This window comes from Photinus pyralis, unplaced genomic scaffold, assembly GCF_008802855.1.
Source record: "Photinus pyralis isolate 1611_PpyrPB1 unplaced genomic scaffold, Ppyr1.3 Ppyr1.4_LG6, whole genome shotgun sequence".
Taxonomy (NCBI): Eukaryota; Metazoa; Arthropoda; class Insecta; order Coleoptera; family Lampyridae; genus Photinus; species Photinus pyralis.
The window spans coordinates 38,122,655-38,142,747 of NW_022170663.1; the positions used below are offsets into that span (position 1 = coordinate 38,122,655).

The following is a 20,093-nucleotide window of genomic DNA, read 5'->3' on the forward strand; positions in this document are numbered from 1 at the left end:
ATCGTTTAAAATTCAATTACAAAAACACAAAAAAGACAAAGCTGTATTTAAATTTCAATTAAAATTCATTGTTTTTGAAGCGACAGGAATAAATCGACCTTACCATTTTGAGACCCCTTCTGCCGCTTGGTGAAAATAAATAAAATGCGAAATTCAACAAAAAGATTTATTATATCATTTAAAATTTTTTACAACATTTTTATTGATTTTTAATTTTTTATTTCCTTTTTTTCTTACTGCGAATGCATCATACCAAAGACTCAAGAGTTATAATTTAATTATTACTATTACCTTTTTTTTTCATACGAAATATAATTTGCATTTCAGATTATAATGACACACATTCATAGCATAAACATTATGAATAATAACAAGATGACAGAATAACACACTACTTACTCCATACATATTGCCACTTCTATTCTACATTGTGCAGTTTACAATCATCAAAACCTATACATTTCAAGCACATTTTTTCCCATTTTACAAAGTATATCTACAACAGTACACACGTCAACTCACATACATGCTCCCAATCAGATGACTACACATGCTACAAGAACGGTAAATTTATTCGTAATCGAACAAATTTCACCAGCCAAATACTCTAGACATATTCGGGCATTATTAATACCCAAACATATGCATGTAATACATTATTTACATTGTGTTTGTAATATAATTAAAATATGGTCAGTCGGACAGATTCTCGTGACATTATCACTTGATTATTATTACATCCGGAAATGAAAGACACTTATACAGGTAAAATTTAGACGAAACTGGCCATTTAAGAAATTGCTGAATTTTGTACTGCGAGACATACGTCAATGTCATGGACTTCGTAAAGTACGATTTAAGTGAATGCGTATAAATAAATAAAATTAACTAAGTTCGACAGCCACAATATTTGCGCCTCGCAAACGTTTGTGGTTTCTGAACCCTTTGCGGACTTACAAATATTACCTACGGTTCATAAATTAAAATGTAATTGTAATATGGAGCAAATGAGATACAACTACCAACAGTTAGTGTAATAAAAAAAGATGAACACTAGAATAGCAACAAAAATAACTTATATATCTTGATCTAAAAAATATACACCCATTTTTTTTTTATTTACAAATTGATTTTGTATCTCTCAAACAAGGCAATAACTGTAATGAAAGACGATACTTACAACTAAAATACTTTTTTTTTAATGCCTCAGCACTTCAGGGACTACTTGTGTTCTTAAATATTTTAATTTGAACACAACTCGGTGCTTTGGTAATTTTAATTACTAAATCACATGTGCTTTGATATCCAATATTGAGATTGCAATTGTTTCGAGCGGACTACTTTAATGAATCTGAGAGGTTAGCTTAAAAACTACAGCACTATTTCTTCGCTGGGTTTTCTTTTTAAAAGTCCGCTAATCACAACACGTACAAGCAAGTCTAACCTTTAAATATTAAGAAGGGGGGATTAACTAAGTATTTACATAATTTTGTCTGGCCCTCGAAAACGCGCAAACGTCACCACTATTAGCACAACATTACTGGCAGGCCTTTTTTTTTCAAAGTGAGCCGCTGTGAATTTGTCGACAGCTAACCAAAAACTTAAGCGCCTGCAATGCATAATGCAAGAAGGGGGGGAGGAGGGGGAGTGTTTAAAAATATTTCCCTCTTTAAAATAAAATAAATTAAGTCAAAATAATATATCACAGAAAAAAAATTGCGAAAATAACAAAGTTTGCGATTTTCAAGAGCCCCCTGGGATTTTGGTATTTATTAGTATTATTTTATTATTGTGTTTGAAAGTCCCAAGTGCTGAGTTGAGATCAGGTGTGTGCTCAGCACTTGCGATTATTATTGACATAAGAACGATTAGCACCCTGTGAACGTTCACTGCGCCTTTGATGCCTGTTTCTGGTATTTACTTCACGAGCCTTGTTCGCACGGTCCAGGTACTTGCGTTTTAATGATTGGCAGGCCTTGCGTAATTGTACCTGAAACAAGTTAAGATCAATTTAGAACTATCCTTCCAAATTATACTAGACTAGACAGCATGAGCCCAGACGCATATGTATTGAACCAAAACAAATACTTAAACATTACTTTTCCTTTTTGTTTATTTTATAATTATTGTAGCTGATAAAAGTATTAGATATTGTTGATTAATTGGCAAAACCACATACCTTAATCATATTCGTTAAATTTATAATATGCAGTATAATAAATTCTGATTCAGAAGATTGTGTTGTATATTTGTTTTGATCCATTACATATGTGTCTGCGCTAGTATATCTACTAAGGACTACATCACATTGTACAGGGTGAGTGAATATTCTGGATGGTTTAAAGGAAACAACCTATATTTGACTCCAAATTCTAATTCTATTTAAATATATTTAAAATCAGCAAAAAACTTACTTTCAAAGAAAACTCCAATTACAATTTAAATAAATCGAATTTACTTACATGCCTTTGCCTATTGTAAAAATTGCTTCTTAAATTTTGATCTGATTTCGTATAATTTAATTATTCTACCTAATATTTAAAAACTTATTTACAGGGTGTTTTCTAGGTATATTTAATAGGTCTAAAGTTACAAAATTTTATATTCATTTTTTTGTATATTTTAGAACACCCTAAATATTTTTGTATCATCCTTACGCAATAATCACTTATCTTCCATTAATAATATCCTACACTTATATCCAATAATTTTTTAAAAATCTGATATTCGTGATTATAAATATGAAATATAAATAAAAATAAATAATTATTTATTCAGCCAAATGCAACAAAGACATGTTCAAAAATATGCCTTTCTTGTGCAATACAGGACATTGTATAACGTAGCTGGTGTTATCGATTGACAGGCGTTTCTTATCATATCCTGTCTTGTTTATTAATTACATCCTATGTTCATAGATACAGTGTTGTTTATTTTCATTTGTTTTGCCTATGCGTCTTATTTATGTTAGGGTATCTTGGTTTGCAAAAATATTTCGAAAACCACCATTGCAGGAAGGTACAGGACATAATTAATGAAAGCTAAAGATTCTTGACAGAGTTAAAGGTTGACACAAAACGTATAGCGTGTTCCATAAAAAAAGATGACACTTTTTCGTTGGATTTACACATATTAGTGGAATTCTAATTTAGAACTAGATACAGGGTGTGCCCTTCAAAAACATGTAACTTTTCTCCCTACTTTGTAATCGCACCCTCTGTATAATATTTTTGACATATGCAGAATATTCTACCATATAATCATACAAAATCATTTCTTGTAACATTTAAATCAGAAACAGAATGACTATTCTGCCAGTTAACAGATAAGACAAAGAAAATTCACACAGCCCTTTTTTGCTACCTTGATTGTGAATCAGCGTTTCATGATTTGTACGCTATCAAATGTTGTAGAATAGAAACTCGATAGAATTATACAGGCTGTTAAAAATAAAATTTGAGTTGTTTCTAAAAGGTACGTTTTTTATGTTATCTTTTGACAACAATTTGATACATTACTGATACTGTGCATTATACAAACATTTCTATGCAAACACAGTAGAGAAAGATACAGAGCAGTGACCAAAGGATCAAGCTTGACTTTTGACATGTACAGGGTGTTTCGAAATTCGCGCACACGGACCATGGGGTGGTGTTATACGACAAAAACTGAACAAAAAGCTCCTCTACCAGTTTTCCATCAGACCCGAGATCAGACCGCTATTTTTTGAGCTACCGCGGTTTTAAAAATCTCCCCCCCCCCACGCTGCGCCACTGGCTAAACTTATTAAATAACACATCTTTAAAAACAAAAGAAGGTTCAAAATAAACTATAATTATGACGAGTACGTAATTACAACAGTTGTTCAAAATGTCCGCCGTCTGTTAGTAAACAAGCTTCAGCATGTTGAAAAAAAAAAGTGCAGGTCTGATCAAAAACTGGTAGAGGAACTTTTTATTCAGTTTTCGTTGTATAATACCATCCCACAGTCCGTGTGCGCGAATTTCAAAACACCCTGTATAACCCCAATGTTTAATTTGGCTACTTTTGGGTCGCTGACTTTAGACACAAAAAAGATTCGCACACAAGATTTTTCTCCTGATCTTATTAGGCTAATAACCAATACTGTGACATTAATTTTTCAGCTTCGAAAGACGTGAGTTAACCTCAGGGCACTCAAAAAACCTCGAAATTTTTTGAATCAAAAATCCCTAGAAAAATCCAAAAGATACATCCTACGGAAAAGTGAAACACACCTTTTTAAATTCCTTAGCATTTAAACACATTTTAACTCGACAAGATAACATAATAAATTATTTTTTCAAAAATATATCACACAACGGATAATAAAAGTTTAAAAAAGATTACAAAAAGGGTCTAATAATTAAAAAAAAATAATATGCTATCTTTTAGATCAAAATATACAAGGTGTTCCATAAAAAATTAGGTTGCGTTCAAAAACTTTTTTTCTGACCCTGTACACTTATTTTGAAAACGGCAAATTATTCAAGAATTACTACGAAACCTTGTTCTGTATCTTTTTTGAGTAAGAATATATAGGGCCAATCTGAAATTAACAATTTTTTATTTCCCCTGCATCTCTTAAGCGAGCAAATATTGTCAACATTTTAAGTTTGACCTAACAAGAGCGCATGAAGCTTATATCACTTTTTTGATAGCGATTTTTTAAGAAATGCCGAGGATGAAATAACAGCCCATAAGAGGAGCGGGAGTGGTCAAGGTTGCAGTTCAGTACTGCAAGATATTCGCTGGCCAATATTTGGTACACAGGGTGTCCCATTTTCAACACCTTTATCTCCGTGATTGTGAGCGCTCTCAAAAAAGTAATGTAGGCGGCATGTACTCTTTTTGGGTCAAATCAAAATTTGAAAGTATTCGCGGGGGAAAATAAAAAAATTCCCAATTCAGTATGACCCCATATTGTCTTAGGTAAAAGATACAGAAATATCGTTGTTGCAAAAGTCTTTTTATAATGATTGTTGAATAATATGCAGTTTTCAAAAGTAAGTAACTATAAAGTATGCGGGGTCAGGTAAAAAATGTATAGGACCTAACTTCATTTTTTTAAATCGAACACCCTGTATATTTGAACTGAAACAGATAGCATATTAAATTCTCTTTTCAAAAATGTAACAAAAGGGATGTTATTCGATAAGATTCAAAAAAATATAAAAAAATTAAAAAAGTACAAAAAGAGTTTTTCAGCAACAAACGTAGCTAGATTGACTCTTGTTTGTGGTATTAAAAGTTTCACAAAAAAGTGGCGCAGAGTCGACGAAAGTCGCAAGTATCTCTCTTTAAAAACAGCTGAGCAGCTGAGATACGCTGCAGTCTCAACAAAAATGAGACGGTATATCAAAAATTCAAATTTGCAATTCAAAAAATTTAAAAAAAATTGGGAAAGTATTCCTCAAGAAACCTGTATTGACTGGAAGAGGTCTTATGGAGTCTCTTAACGGTCTTTAAGTCCCTGTGAATGACTGAATGTAATGAATTCTGGAAACGAAATCTGAATGGTGACTGTATCTCTCACCTTTTGTGCTTGTTTGGTTTGTTTCCACTGCTTCTCCTGTTGCTGTAGAATATTTACACTGTTTCGGCGCGGTACATGTAGTTGCCTTTCCCTATACGTCTCCACCGCGAGCCTCTGAACCGGCACCGGTACCTGTTCGACAATTTCCTCCAACTCGTCCTCGTCGGAGAATTCGCTTTCGTTCGCGGCCTGTACCGCGACCGAATTATATCTCGGTCCGATCAGGGCCGAATGCGGATGTTGGTAGACGCTCATGCTGGGATGTTCGATTAGGAGATTTTCCAGCGGCGACGTCTCCATGTGTACTGGTCCCGCCGACGTGAAGCACGGTGGAGGTGTGACAAACCAGGAGTCCTCCATGGTCGCGCAGCGTAGAGACGAGGCCGAACTGCTGCGCGTCAAAATGTGAGGCAGTTGCTTATGACAGGAGTTAAGGTCGTCGTATCCATCCAAACTGTCGCTTACGCTCGATTCCACCTCCGAATTTCCCTCGCTATCCTGATCCACCAACACCCAATCATCGTCAGCTACAACCGAAGTCAGTCTTATATTTCTTTCCTCGACCCCGCCCGTAGGTTGTTGATTTGATGTTCCTAATAGATAGCTAGCCAAGGTGTTGAACATTTTCTGCAAACAAGAAATCTGAGTTACTATTTTTTTTATCGATCGCACTGTTCTGCATTTGTGTCACGCTATGTGCATAAATAGACGGCTGCTTTCGAAAGTAGAAAGGTGACAAGGACGTTTTTTGGACAATTTCGGTCTAGTTATGGACGACTGACATGCAACCGAGGCAGGTACGTTTTAAGCCTATTTTTTCATCGACTCGATACTTCCACAGTATGGACTGTGTTTACTTACTTAATGGCTTTTTTTCTAAAAATAGGCGGCCTACATTTTACTGCTTTGGACTTTCTAGGCGAAAATCTGAAGCGCTTTCGTTTGTAGCGAAAAGTTCGAGTACTGCGTAAAAATATCGATAAACTTGCTCGAAGAAAAAGTGAATGGGTGAAAGGTTATTTATCGAATAGTGGGAATCAATTGCGTTCAAATATTTTTATGAAAAGTATACACACACACACACACAAAGAGGTTTATGGTTTTCGTCATAGCTGTTACAAGATCTGACATTTAACGCGTACACGATTTTTACATCTGGATCTGTTTGTTTGGTGCATTTATGGCTTTTGGCTTACGGTCAATTTTGGTAGGAATGATCCGAGCTTAAATAAAATTAATGGGAAGCTAATTTTAAATTCCGTGGACTAATTATTTTATGTATACAGCGCACGCCAGAACATATTGCATACGTGCAATTGGTAATCCCTAAATTCTTTAATTAACCACTGTATTGCGTTTCTCCTTTAATTTTAGAAGGAAGAATTTTGGATTTCTTTTGCAAAATAAGAAAGATAAAAAAACTTGGTAAATCCGTTTGTGGCCTATTCCCTGTTATTGTTGCCTAATAAAAGTTGATAAAAAACATCACGTGATTAATGGACGACCCCTCAAAAATGGGGCAATATTAATACTTAGAAAACTTAATGAAATCTAGCATGCCGTGTCAGGATGCGCTGTGTCTGTTGTGTTACATGGATAGATCGTATCGCGCAAAACTTAATCTTCAAAACGAAACATACAGGTTGATGTGGGTCTTTTCCTCGGGTACACGGATTCTGTTACGACAATTTTGAAGTTTATGACAATTTAGATAATTTTGGAGGATCTCGACGTTCTGAAAATGCGGATGCTTTCGACAATTTTGAAAGTGTGGGAGGTTGAATCCTTGAATTCCTGAGCACCATTTCTGAAAATCCTGACTGAGATTGATAAAATTCTGAGTTATTTAAAGATTCAAAGTAATTACAAAGATTTGCGGATTATTAAGATTTTAAAATTTTACAAACTTTGATAACTCCGAGGCTTTGGGGGGTGCGGAAACATTTAAAGATTCCCAAAGTTCCCAAGTTTCCTAGGATTCTGAAGGTTCTTGACATATTAAAGGCTTGTCGCCATTAAAGGCATGCGTATGCAACATCTGAGATCAATTGGTTGTACGTTTTACTTTCAAAAACTGTATCTCAGGAAATAATTCATGGGGGGTCCTCTTAAGACAACAGAATTTGATGACCGTCTGGCAAACTTTCAAGCTATAAGCTACAACATGCAAACAATAGCACATTTTCTTTATTCTTACAAAATGCGCTAAAAAGATCCAGTAGGACCTGGATTTATTTGGGTGATGTTTTTATAGTGGTTTTGACAGGTCGCACTTGTATCTTGTGGTTGCAGGAGATATACAAAGAAAAAAACTTAAAACACAGTGAAATTATAACACCCTGTAGATCTACAACGAAGCGTTTGCCGACAATGAATTAGTCCCTTACGTATCTACAGGGTGAGTCAACGATTGCGTGGAGTAACAATGCGTTAAAGATAAGATTTTTCGATATAGTGCTTTTGTATTATATGGTTGAATATTCTCCACATTTTAAAAATATTTGGAATTATACAGGGTGCGCCCACAAAGTAGGGCGCCAAAATGGAAAATTATTTTAAATAGAACCCCCTGTATTTGAATGCATTTTTGAATTCTACGTGTAATTATACGTCTTTTTTATTATATGGTTAATATCCAAAAAACTAGTAGTTTTAAAGATAATTCGATTTGTAAAAAAAATTGGGCATTTGCAAGCGTCAGTATATTGTCAAAATTATTACTTAAATTTTCATTCCAAGTTTTATAGCTTTTATCCTGGGTTAAGTAAAAGTCAAATAAATACATCTACTGTACAACATTAAAAAAAATAGCTTACAGGGTGTTTTTTTGGTAGGTCCAAAGTTGCAAAACTTCATATTAAAAAATCTCACTTTTTAAATGGAACACCCTGTATGTTTTTTGTAATCTTTTAGCTCTTCCAAAAACCTTCAACTTTTGATAATAATGTTCTATACCTATCTCTGATGTTTCAAAATATCTCGGTTTTCCTGGTTTTTATATTCTAATCTTAAATAAGTTATATGTAATTTAGATAATAGTGAGATGGCCATGTACAATGTCTGAACCTAAATTTTGCCGTTTTTGACATTTTATTTTAAAAATGACGTAAATAAATAAACACCCTGTATATGGGTACATTGACATTGCCTAACATTTTCATGTAATGCCATTACAGTGTGCACATTTTAATTCTTTTGAAATTTTGTGTGTTAAGCGATGCTATGTTAGGACATGGTGGTGATGTGTAGCAAAATCACACTGTGCACATTTTAAATATTTGGAATTGTAAGTTAAGAGTCTTCTGTACCCACTGCACCCAATGTAAATTTCCATAAGAGCGCCCGCCATAAAAACTCTATTTGTTTTTACAAAAACAATTTTTTAAAGAACTATTTTATAAATTTAGACCGTTATCTACAAAATGTTCGGACTATTTTTTTTAAAAAGTTTATAGCAACTGAATACAGATTGTTTAAAAATTAGATGTTTCGCACCGATTATTGCGCTAATCTGTTTTATTTTTTTACTCTCGATCAAGACGATTTATGGAAAAAGTAAACCGACAGTTTTTTAGATAAGTTACTTCTAAATATGACCCCAAAAAATGAAATCATAATTTTTGAAAATAAAGTCTGTATCTTCGCGGGCGTTAAATCAACAATTTGAGTGTAACAAGTGGCGCCGCTGCACAGTCTCGGTGGGAACTAACTAAGGACCAAGACAGGAGTTGACAAAGCAAGAATATCATCTTATCTCTTGCAGCTATAATCATCTATACACTATAATGTAAAAAAGTTGCGCTTAGGTAAAGAAGACTCTTAACGCATGCCTACTTAACTTTGCTTTGTAAGTAGTTCGTTGTATAATCACAGTGTGCACATTTTAAGTCCCTTGAATGAAAGTCGGTGAATAAAAAATAAATTCAACGCTTGTGGCTTACGAGATGTTCCAAAACATGTTGAATATTTATTGCAAAATTACAATGTGTACCCTTTAAGTTTTCAGGACAGTATTTTATTAGCCAGTTTTGACTCGGCCATCAATAAGATCTTGTCAGGAGCTACCACATTCCCTTTGTCGGTACCCACTTCCAGCGTTCCGTTCAGGCAATTCGCATTTTGGTGTATTTCGCTACAAATAAATTTGCAAAAATGCGCTAAAAAGCAAAATAAATGAAAGAAAACAAAAAATCCATCGAAAAACAAAAAGAAAATGCAGAAAACAGAATAGTAACTAAGGCAAATAGTAAAAATGCAAAAGCATCTAAAGATGAACAGCCTAATAAAGCGTTAAATTCAATTGTCGGACATTTTTTGTTTTGAACATATTTAGTTCGTTCTTTTTGAATTCGGCAGTTCTGGCACCTGAGCCAAGAAAAATCTTGACAATTAATGTTGCGCATGCGCAGGCTGCGCAATATCAACTCTCTTATTTATCGAGATACCTTTTTGAAATTTTAATCACATATGCTTTTGTTAAAGGCAAACATATCTCATATTGTAAACATTAGATATACGCATGCGCAGTCTATGTGCATTCTTCCTTATTTATGAAGATATGTTTAGCGCATTTTTTAAGAATTAAAAATTGGTTTGTATAAACTATAACTTTCCCGTGCGACTCTTTTTCGAAATCAGTGAGCGACGGGGCCTGAGGGGGGGGGGGGGGTTTAAAACTTAATTTTATCGCTCATTGTATTCTCATTAAAGGTCTCAACGAAAGGAACCGTTTTCTACCAACTACTGCCCTTCTTTCTGTCCTCTTATCAAAGTACGGGGTAGGGGGGGGACTAGTTTTATCCTTCATGGTACTCTAATGAAAGGTCTCACCATACATGCTTTTAGTGAAGAAAAACATACCCATAGCATTTTGGGGAGTACTGACAAATACATGGAAAATGCGGCGCTAAAAATTACTTATTAGGGCGAAAACGTTTTAAGTTGTTTATTATTAATCTAGATCATTTATTTGGTTTATTATTATTGTTTTTATTTTAATTCGGTATTTTTTTTTCACATTTAAATCAAAAAAATGTAAAAAGAAAACTGTGTTTTGTTAATTACGAGTACTAAGTAGGTATATTGCAAAAATATACAATGCATAGAAAACTTGTTAAAAACAAGCCGAAATTACCAGCACAAATAGCCACTTCCGACGCCGCATTTGTCCACATATATGTTTTTATTTATTATCCCTCTCTTAGTTTTGGGCCCTCAACAGGCATGCGCCCGATTACAGAGTGACCCGCATAATGCTATTTAGAGGTGCCTCTGCAGAAGGTCTTAAGTTGGTCTATACTACTCTGGTATTTACCTTACGAATTAGGAAAACTGCAGGAAAACCTAATTCGGAGTAGCCGGTAGAATGCTCGGAACTGGACTAAGGTAATTTCCATCTCTGCCACAGATGAAAAATTCACCTCAACCCAGGTTCGAACACCCGACCTCCGGATTTATAACCCAACGCTCTTACCACTGAGCCATAAAGCCGGTTCCTTTTGCAATTTTTTTTTTATTATTAAAAAAATATGTAGGTAAAAATTTCAGAATTTACATACTTTTTTATAAATCACTTTAAAATCAATCTAACATAAAGATAGTTTTAATTTGTTTCTCATTTGGATATAATCGCACTTCAAAGCGCGAAACTAGAGCCGTAAGCCCTCACGTACCTTATATTGAGTAATTGAGCACCCTGTATTTCGCCGTTCAAAGTCAAGGTCGCCAAACGTAATTATGTGCGTATGCGTAATTGTAAATTTTGAATGTATATTGTTCACAATGTAATAGAATCAAGGTTAACCGCCATATTTGAGATCAGCGAGTAAATGGTCATCATTTACTCGCTGATTTATAGACGGAAAAATAGCATCGGTAAACCAAAACAAAACATAATTTAAACTTTTCGGACGCGAAGTATTGTTTGCTTTCACAGCGACCATAAAGTGCAGTTACTTAATTTACTTGTTTAGTCAGGTACTTCAATTCCAAAAGATGATTCAAATCTCGAGTTCAATTGTGGCATACATAATTTCAGCTCGAAAAAGAAACGGTTTGCGGCACGCGCAATTTTTATCACCGAATTCGTACAATGAACCTACACTTTTCAAACGATATGAATTGTAAATAAAATGGTGCTTTTTGGATTTTTCAAAAATTACAAAAATAAATCTAGATCAGAAAAAAAAATTAAAAAAAGGCACGTGGTTTATTTAATCATCAACTTTGATCGATATACTACGTAAAATGATTATTTTGAAAATACACATTACTAATAGTCTTATCTTCCGCAGACGAACGCTCAAAAATGAGGTTATTAAACTACGAGATCGTAAGGATTTGTGACCTTGTTTAATATTTATGTTGTTTACATGTAGTAATTTAACCTTGTTTGATTAATCCTTTTCAAATAATACTCTCGAATTTATTAATTCTTTTGAAAATTGCTTGCGCCGCCCGGTGCCGTTATTTCGGTGCCTATACCTAAAAATGGGAGGTCAACAGTCCGCAATCTTTTGATCTATTCCCATACATTATGTATATTTTGGCGCGTTTGTAACAATAGTTGCAATGCACGCGATAAACAAGGTTAACTTTTAGGTACCCAGCTTTTGTTTGGGCCCGGCATAGCAACAATATTGTACCTTTTTTTTCTTCTAAAAATAAGCCCCCGCCCTAACAACATTTCAAACTTGGCCCTTGCCCCGGCGGGGGGCCGCTTAAATTTTAAAATAGAAATGTCAAGGTGATCGTGCCCCCCTTGGATGATGGCACCTTACCTCAATTTTGAAATGAAACAACTGTAACTAATGTTTAAAATAGAACAAAACCGCTTTGTTCGGTAATATGGGTAATTACGGTTATTAATTGTCAAGCAGTAGGTACTCGAAGTTTTGAACTTGATTCCTCTTCGGATGACAAAGAAACTCATGTTTCCAGGACTTATATAACGCGCGTAAATTGTTGGAGTTTATCCAATAATTATTATTTAACAGTTTACTGTGTCAAGTGCAATTATTTAAATTAAACCGTTCAAGTGGGAGGGATTTCGCTAATTTCTATACTTAAAATTTAATTATTTAATGTCGTCTGTAGATGCGCCCATTATTATTTTACGTGCAGTCCTGCAGCTTTAATTAATTTATTTTAATAGCAATAGAAGCGATAACCCACATTTATTTCGTTATTGAAGAGTGGCGGTACAGTTTTAGCAATTAACATTCGCGCTGTGCCAGTTTTTAACATACAAACGATGAGTAATTTACGTATTATGTGGAAACAATAACAAAGGAAATAAATGTAAGGTGCGTTTCAAAATGCGATTGGAGCAATCAGGGGGTATTCATAATTTTCTCTCGATTGATACGGGTCGTTGTCGTTTTGGGGGGTGTCGGAATGGCGCGTTTCGGGGGAAAAGTGGAGAAAAAACTTACGTTTTGTTACTGCAACACTAACAAGAGATCACAACACAACTGACAGATCGCGACCCGACCAGCTGATGACGACGCGTGGCGGGGGGAAAGGGGTACGTCAGCTGTTCGCAAACCAGCTGGTTGGACGCAAGCGTACGCTTTTCAGATTTTCTCCTGCTGCTGATTGCATTCGTATTGAAAACGGGGGTCTTGGATAATAAAAAAAAAGCACATGAGCACTTTTTATCTTTATTTTACTAATATCAGTCGCACTTCAACCGTTAGCGTAATTAAATGTGTAGACAGGCGAAGGTACTTTGACCGTATTTTCAAACATGTTTCGTATCAGTTTTGTTATTGGTAAAACATGTTTATTTTCTGTGCAGAAATAAACATTTCACTTCATCGATCCCCTCTGTCGTCGGGCGCGCATTAACCAATTTACGTGCTCTTCCTCCCCACCCATTTACTTCTTGCAAATACATAGACATGACGTCCGCCACTGAGTTTGGTAAATTCATTAATCACCGTCATTAGCATATTCGTACTCGATTAAGACGCAAATAAATGTTCGTTCGACTTACATTTATTCGATTTCCTTTCGTGTATTGGGATTACGTCTTGCAAACTTTTCTCAATTACTCTGCTCTGTAAACTAGGAATTACATCATCTTCGCTCAACATAAAAAATGTATCGTGGTATAATAAAAAGTATACATTTTACAGCAAGTTCTTATAAAAACTGTATAACTTGTGTATGGTGATTAGGAACTGCGGCCAGAATTACAAAATTCCAATTTAGGGTTAAATCCAAAAAAATGATCAAAGTCCTCGTGTGAGATCGAAGGGACTTCAGCGCATTTTTGTGTGGCAGATCAGTGTTTTATTAGCCAATATTGGCTCCACCATCAATAAGATCTTGCCGAAAGCTACCACGTTCACTTTGTCGGTACCATTTTCTCACTTACCGTGCACTCGCAATTCGCGTTTGAAGTTTTGACTCCACCAACATTAAAATCTTTTGGGGGTTACCATATTCCCTTTGTCGACACCCACTTCTGATCACCCGCAACAATTCGGATTTGAAGTTTCGACTCCACCATCAGTAAGATCTCGTCGGGGGTTACCACATTCCCTTTGTCGATACACAGTTCCGACGTCCCGTTCATTCGTAATTCACATTTTGGTAGATTTCGCTAAAATCCCGGCATAAAATCGTATTCAACTTTTGGGTACTTCATGTAGCTCGACCTTCTATTAGTGACACGAGAAAGAGAGACCGCGATTCGCGCTGTAAGAAACTTTTGGGCGCCCAAAGTCGACTACCCCTCGAAGCGCGCCGCGCAAAAAGTGGTTTATTTCGCCCCTAGGAAAAAAAACAAAATTCCGCCACGCAGGAGTTGTGCGCGTTGACAAGATCTTCCCGACGACACAAATTTGAAAACAATCGGAGAAAAACTGTAGAAGAAGATAGATAAAAACTGAAAAATCTCCAGGTTAGTATAATACGCTCGGGGATGGCGTCCAGATGTCGTCGACTCCAAATCTTGTAGCCCTATCCCTAACGTTCTTAATTACACGGCCCCGATAGTTACATGTACACTCCTTGTCTTTTTACAAGCGTTTTTCTACGGGCGCGCATTTACTGCCAGCCAGCCAGCCAGCCAGCCAGCCAGCCAGCCAGCCACCAAGTGAGATTAAAAGCTACTTTTTACAAAAAAAAATTTTTGCAAAAATGCGCTAAAAAGAACATAAAACTGCATTTGAAGGATATTGCAGAACCTTAAAATCCTACCAAAAATACCAAATGCATCCTAAGATCCAACGCCCTATTAAAAAAATTAAGAGACTATACGAAACTAATTGATATACAGGGTGATCCGAAATATGATGTTAATACTAAAGGGGCTAATTCTTTGGCTTATTTTACGACCAAAAGATCATATAAACCAGTGGTTCTCAAACTTATTTCCATGGCGCCCCCTTTCATAAAACTAAAATTACTCACGCCCCCCCCCCCCCCCCCCATTCCGATTAAAAAATAAAAAGTGCTGTTACTACAAAAGTATTTATTAACAAATTACAGGGTGAATTTTTTTTCATTATGGAGACCCGGAAACCGTAAGTGATACAAGGCCGTTTGGGCCAAATTTATGCCAAATTGTATGGTCATTAATTTTCCCTCCCAAAAAGTAGCGAATTACGGCCAAAAAAACGAAAAATGTCATTTTCGAGAATACGTTGGCGTCCATTTATTTTATTTATTTATTATCCCTTTCTTGTTCTGGGATATCAAAAAATAATTTTAACAAAAGCTTGGTAAATTTTTCTCAACTTTTTGACGGTGCTAAAAAAGTTGTTATGGCCCATAAATTATTATGTTTTTCAATCAAGTCGGATATCGCATCCATAACATCAACGGCTTTTTAGGTCGTTTTTGATTCATTCGAGATCTCTACTTTTATAGCACATTAGCAACATCATATATGGCACACTGGCAACATTGTGCAACATCAATGTTTTCATCAGCATAGAAAGGCGAATTTACCGAGTTGTAGATACCTTCTTATTGGTGTAAGAATTGGTCAAATACAATTGTACATAAACAAACATACGTAATAGGTATATATTTGCCTCAAATACATGAGGGATCTCGCGCCCCCCTTAACAACGCCTTGCGCCCCCCAGTTTGAGAAACACTGATATAAACACAATGTACTATAAACGCTTCGTTACCGATCTATAGAGTAGAAGTATCGATAGAGTGGTGCTTTTTTTAGAGCTCATCTCCATTTGTTGCCCCTTTTTTTCAGTGCGCCGCTGGTGAATTTGTTTCGAAACTTTTTGATCTCTTGTAACTTTTTGTAACTGCGACTGTCCAGTAGGCACTGCCTTTATTTGGATGATCTGTTTTATTAGTTTTGACAGTCGGCATATAAAATTGTGTTGTTGCATATGTTTATTAAAAGTTTAAATTGTAAAGTGTACGGTAGAACTATAACACCCTGTAGATCGGTAACGAAGCATTTGCGGACCTATGTTTATATGAATGTTTACTTTTTAGTAATAAATTTAACATTTACATGATATTTAGGAACACCTTGTATATTGGAAACTATTGGAACTATTGGAAAGTTCTCCAGAACTTCAGTCGAAACACCAACCATCCACAAGAAAATGTTTTCGTGTTTTTTTTAATTAGACGGTGCCACTTTTAAGTCAGAACTGGCCAGTCCTTTACAAGTCAGAAACAATCTAGCTACCGTTTGTTTCTGCGATAGAGAGTGAAAACGAAACGTTTGACTATTTGGGGCGACATGTACCCATGTAAGATAGAACACGTTAAAAAGTAATCGTAAACAATTTACATAAAGCGCATTTCCACTTGCATTCATTTCCCATTTGTAAAATGCAACTTCTGTTAAAATCGTCAAAATCCGGCCACAAATATGAAAGATAGGGTTGCACATGGGCAATCCATTTTTGACGTGCTACTTCAATTTCAGTTTATGAGAAGAATTTCATTTCAATGCTTTTCTAAATAAGAAAGTTGGAACTGCGCATGCGCAAACCTAAATTTTGAAACTGGCGTTTGATTTTCCTTTATCCCAAGTGCCTATGTATCAAATTTCATTCAAATACTTTTATAAGTAAAAAAGTTTGCAATTCGGTTTATAAATGCTCGAGATGCGAAAAGGGCACTGTGAATTTTGAATCGATTCGATTCAACTTTTGGCATTGCGTATTATATGGCTAAGGCTATGCCCATATTGAATTTCATGCAATTCAGTTCATAACTAACGGAGATGTAAAAGCGATCGGACATTTCTAAACAAAGTTATCGTTCACACGGACAGATAGATGGACAGATAGATGGACAGACAGACAAAGGAACAGACGGACAGACCAACAGGCAGACGACAGATAGCAATGCAAAATTATAAACGATCTCTAGGATCGTTAATAAACGGCCAAGGGTAAAATTATGGAACATGTAAAAAACGGTTTTTTGTTTTTTTTTACAATAACTTTTTTTGTAAGCGGTACAGAAAAAATTCCTTCCTTGGTACAAAACTCGACACCATAACGAACCAAATAGCGAAAAAAGTAGAACAATAGCTCTTAAGATAAAAAACTAGTAGCGTCGCAAAGTTAGCGGACGGACGGACGGACGGACAAAGTGGCCACAATAGCGCATTTTTTTTATTTTTGTGGAAATGCGCTAAAAAGAGAAAAACATCCCATTTTAGTTATTTTACACAGAATGCACGTAGTAAAAAAATGTTTCTGAGATTCAACTCAAAGTTGGTTTTGTTTAAATGCAACACCCTGTATTTAACTTCAATTTTTTCGAATTTTTTTTCCTGATTATATTGATGTATCACAACGTATATATTTTTAAAATTTTAACCATGACCTATAAATAAAATATTTTTTGACGGTTTTTTAAATAGAAGGCCATGGTATTTATGGAGACTTTGTATTGTTTATTGTATCTATGGTAACTAAGACAAATCAATAAAAATCGCTGACGGTAGAAGCATGACATTTCAAAATTTGAAAATATGATATAACATCCAGAGTGTTAATTAAGGTCATGGAGATATTTCAGGGGGTGATAGTACTCGTCAAAATAAGAAAAAAAAATGCAAATATATGCATGGTGGCGTTTTCTTTATACAGGGTGGCAAAGCTTCAATTTTTTCTCTCTTATATTCTGTGATGATTGTTTCAAATTTGATACATCAATTATTTTTTAAAATTTCTACAATAAAGTATCAAAATAGTTGGTCGCAGTATACCGGGTGTTACATTTTCTCGAATGTGCTACAATTTTATCTTTCAGAACATTTGTTGGAGCACCCTGTATGAATTTCGGTATAAAGTTCACTCTCTGTTCCTTTGTTTTACTTTCTGGCCTCTTCCACTATTGTGTATTGTGTAGTGACAATGAAGTCTACGACCATAGATGGTACATAGGACGATTATAAACGAAATTGGTCAAAAAAATTTGCTTGTTACACCCGGTATTATTATTATTGTGGCATTAAAAGTGAAATAGGGCCACGAAAACCACCCAACACACGGTATACATTTTCAATGTACTTTTAGCTTAAAAATTCTTTAATGAGTACCCCGATACACCAAGAAAATTGGCAACGTTTCCACAAAAAATATGTATTAATTTAGGGTGCAAGTGTTCTGTTACTTGTCTTACGACGTATCCGACAAATAAGTTGATTTTTGAGGAATCCGAAATCGAGGCTATCACATACTTAATCCAAGAAAAACTCTCGGATTCAGATTTAACACAGATAACGAATCCTAGAAACTTATCTGGGATCAACGTATAAAGTTTTAAGGGGGTACTGTAATGGTATTTAACCCCGTTTCACAACTTCCTGTACGTGGGGATGTCGTACATATAGGAAGCACCACCACTTTTGACCCGATGTATTGATTTGTTGATCTTCAAAACGTTTACTGTTTTTGCTTCAGAGAAATCAGAGTACAGGAGGTATCAACTATTGTATTATTTATGTTCAATCCCAACGCTGTATTTCGGGTTTTAGTTGCTGACTTTTTTGGTCTACGATCTTCAAATTTTCCAAAAAAAAGTCAAATGAAAACTTAGTACAAACAGCCGAGTATGTAAGATACATAGGTTGTTCCCTTCTTGTTGCGCCACTGTATATCACTGCATGATTTGCTTGAAATCGTGTATCTAACTACGTTCGTGGTAATTGTGGCCTAGTACCTGCGAATTTGATCACTATGCAGGTATACCTTTCGTAAATGAATCCCACGACATGACTTTTAGGGGCGACACAACCCAAAAACTCCTCATGATCGTATAAATAACACAAAAACGTTATGGAAATGTGTACCTATCTGTGCCATGGAAAATTAGAGCCAAGTTGATTAATTCATTTATGATTGCGCTAATCGCGCCTAATTGAAGTTTATACCATTTTTATGAAATAATTGCCGTTCGTGTTTGTCAATTGCCCTGTCAAATGGTCAACGCTCCTCCATTTTATTGTCAGCAGCTTATCATTGACCGTCACCTGCAAGGTACTTAGTCCGAGTTTCTAAATTTGAGGCACGAAATCCAAATTTAAACACATTCCGCTTTCTTTGTTGCCAAACAAGCTTTTTGGCAAAATCTTGGACTTTTCGTCATCTTGTTTTGGAGCAAGTTTGGGAATTTACTGGACCGCTGCATCCTTCTATTTTTAGCGGTTTTGGCAATCGGCGATTGATCACAGCTGATACCTTTGCATAATCCGCGCGTCCGAATAACCTTTTGACATACAACAGCCAAACAGCAGTTTTACATTATCGATTTTTTTTTCTCAATTAGTGCTCAAATTGGCGTTAATAGGTAAACGAAATTAATTATCAGCTGCATGTTGCGCGATTTGGAGTAATTAGCTTGAACAAAATAGAGGTCAAGAAGACGATGCTATTTTTAAATTGCGGTTCGTGTAAATAAATATGGGCGAATGTTTACCTTAAATTATTGGTTGTCTGATGTGCTTGTTTCGCAAACTTGCGGGGGAGATTATCTGAAAAGAAAACAAAACTGGATTAATCTTACAGAACAGGATCAAATGTACACAGAAAAATTCTCAAAACACGACCAGATTTAGTTTTTGACGATTTAATAGCAGATGTTTATTTCGTGTAGTTTTGCAAGTGTCCAAAGTGTAAACTGCGGCTTTTTGGCTTAAGATTTTCTTTGTCAGATTTTGACATAAATTAATTATGCTTGACTTATAATTAATGAACTGACGGAAAAGCTTGGCTATAATTGAAAGCACTAACAACTTGAAGAGTGTCGATCCATAGTGCTTCTTCGGGGCGGTTACACCATAGCAGTTCAGACGGAGTTCTTTTTATTAACATAACTAAGAAATTAGATTGGATCTTGACGACACTGGGCCAGCCAAATGAACCGAGATCTAACTATAAATCTACAACCAGCACTTTATAGTGCTTCATACCTTGCATTAGCGTGTGGCACCGTTTACAAAATTGCCACTTAGTGCAATGCTGACTGCACTACACCTTTTGAGATATAATGTTCCGAATGGAAGGGTTCAGTGTGGCACTTGAGATTTTAC

The 20,093-nt window shown here is 35.4% G+C and overlaps 1 protein-coding gene across 2 annotated transcripts; it reads right to left on the reverse strand.

The window, feature by feature from the left end:
* Positions 1–225: 225 nt before the first annotated feature.
* On the reverse strand, positions 226–19,635 carry LOC116173068 (tumor protein p53-inducible nuclear protein 1). 2 transcript variants are annotated; one of them, XM_031490358.1, is made up of 3 exons: positions 19,481–19,635; positions 5,555–6,181; positions 226–1,990 (listed from the first exon to the last, which is right to left on the reverse strand). In XM_031490358.1, exons 2-3 carry the CDS (start codon positions 6,176–6,178, stop codon positions 1,835–1,837), a joined length of 780 nt encoding a protein of 259 aa, XP_031346218.1. In that variant the 5' UTR covers positions 6,179–6,181; positions 19,481–19,635; the 3' UTR covers positions 226–1,834. The 2 variants fall into 2 exon arrangements, with proteins under 2 accessions (XP_031346218.1, XP_031346219.1); XM_031490359.1 differs by lacking the exon at positions 19,481–19,635 and adding an exon at positions 12,988–13,139.
* Positions 19,636–20,093: the final 458 nt, after the last annotated feature.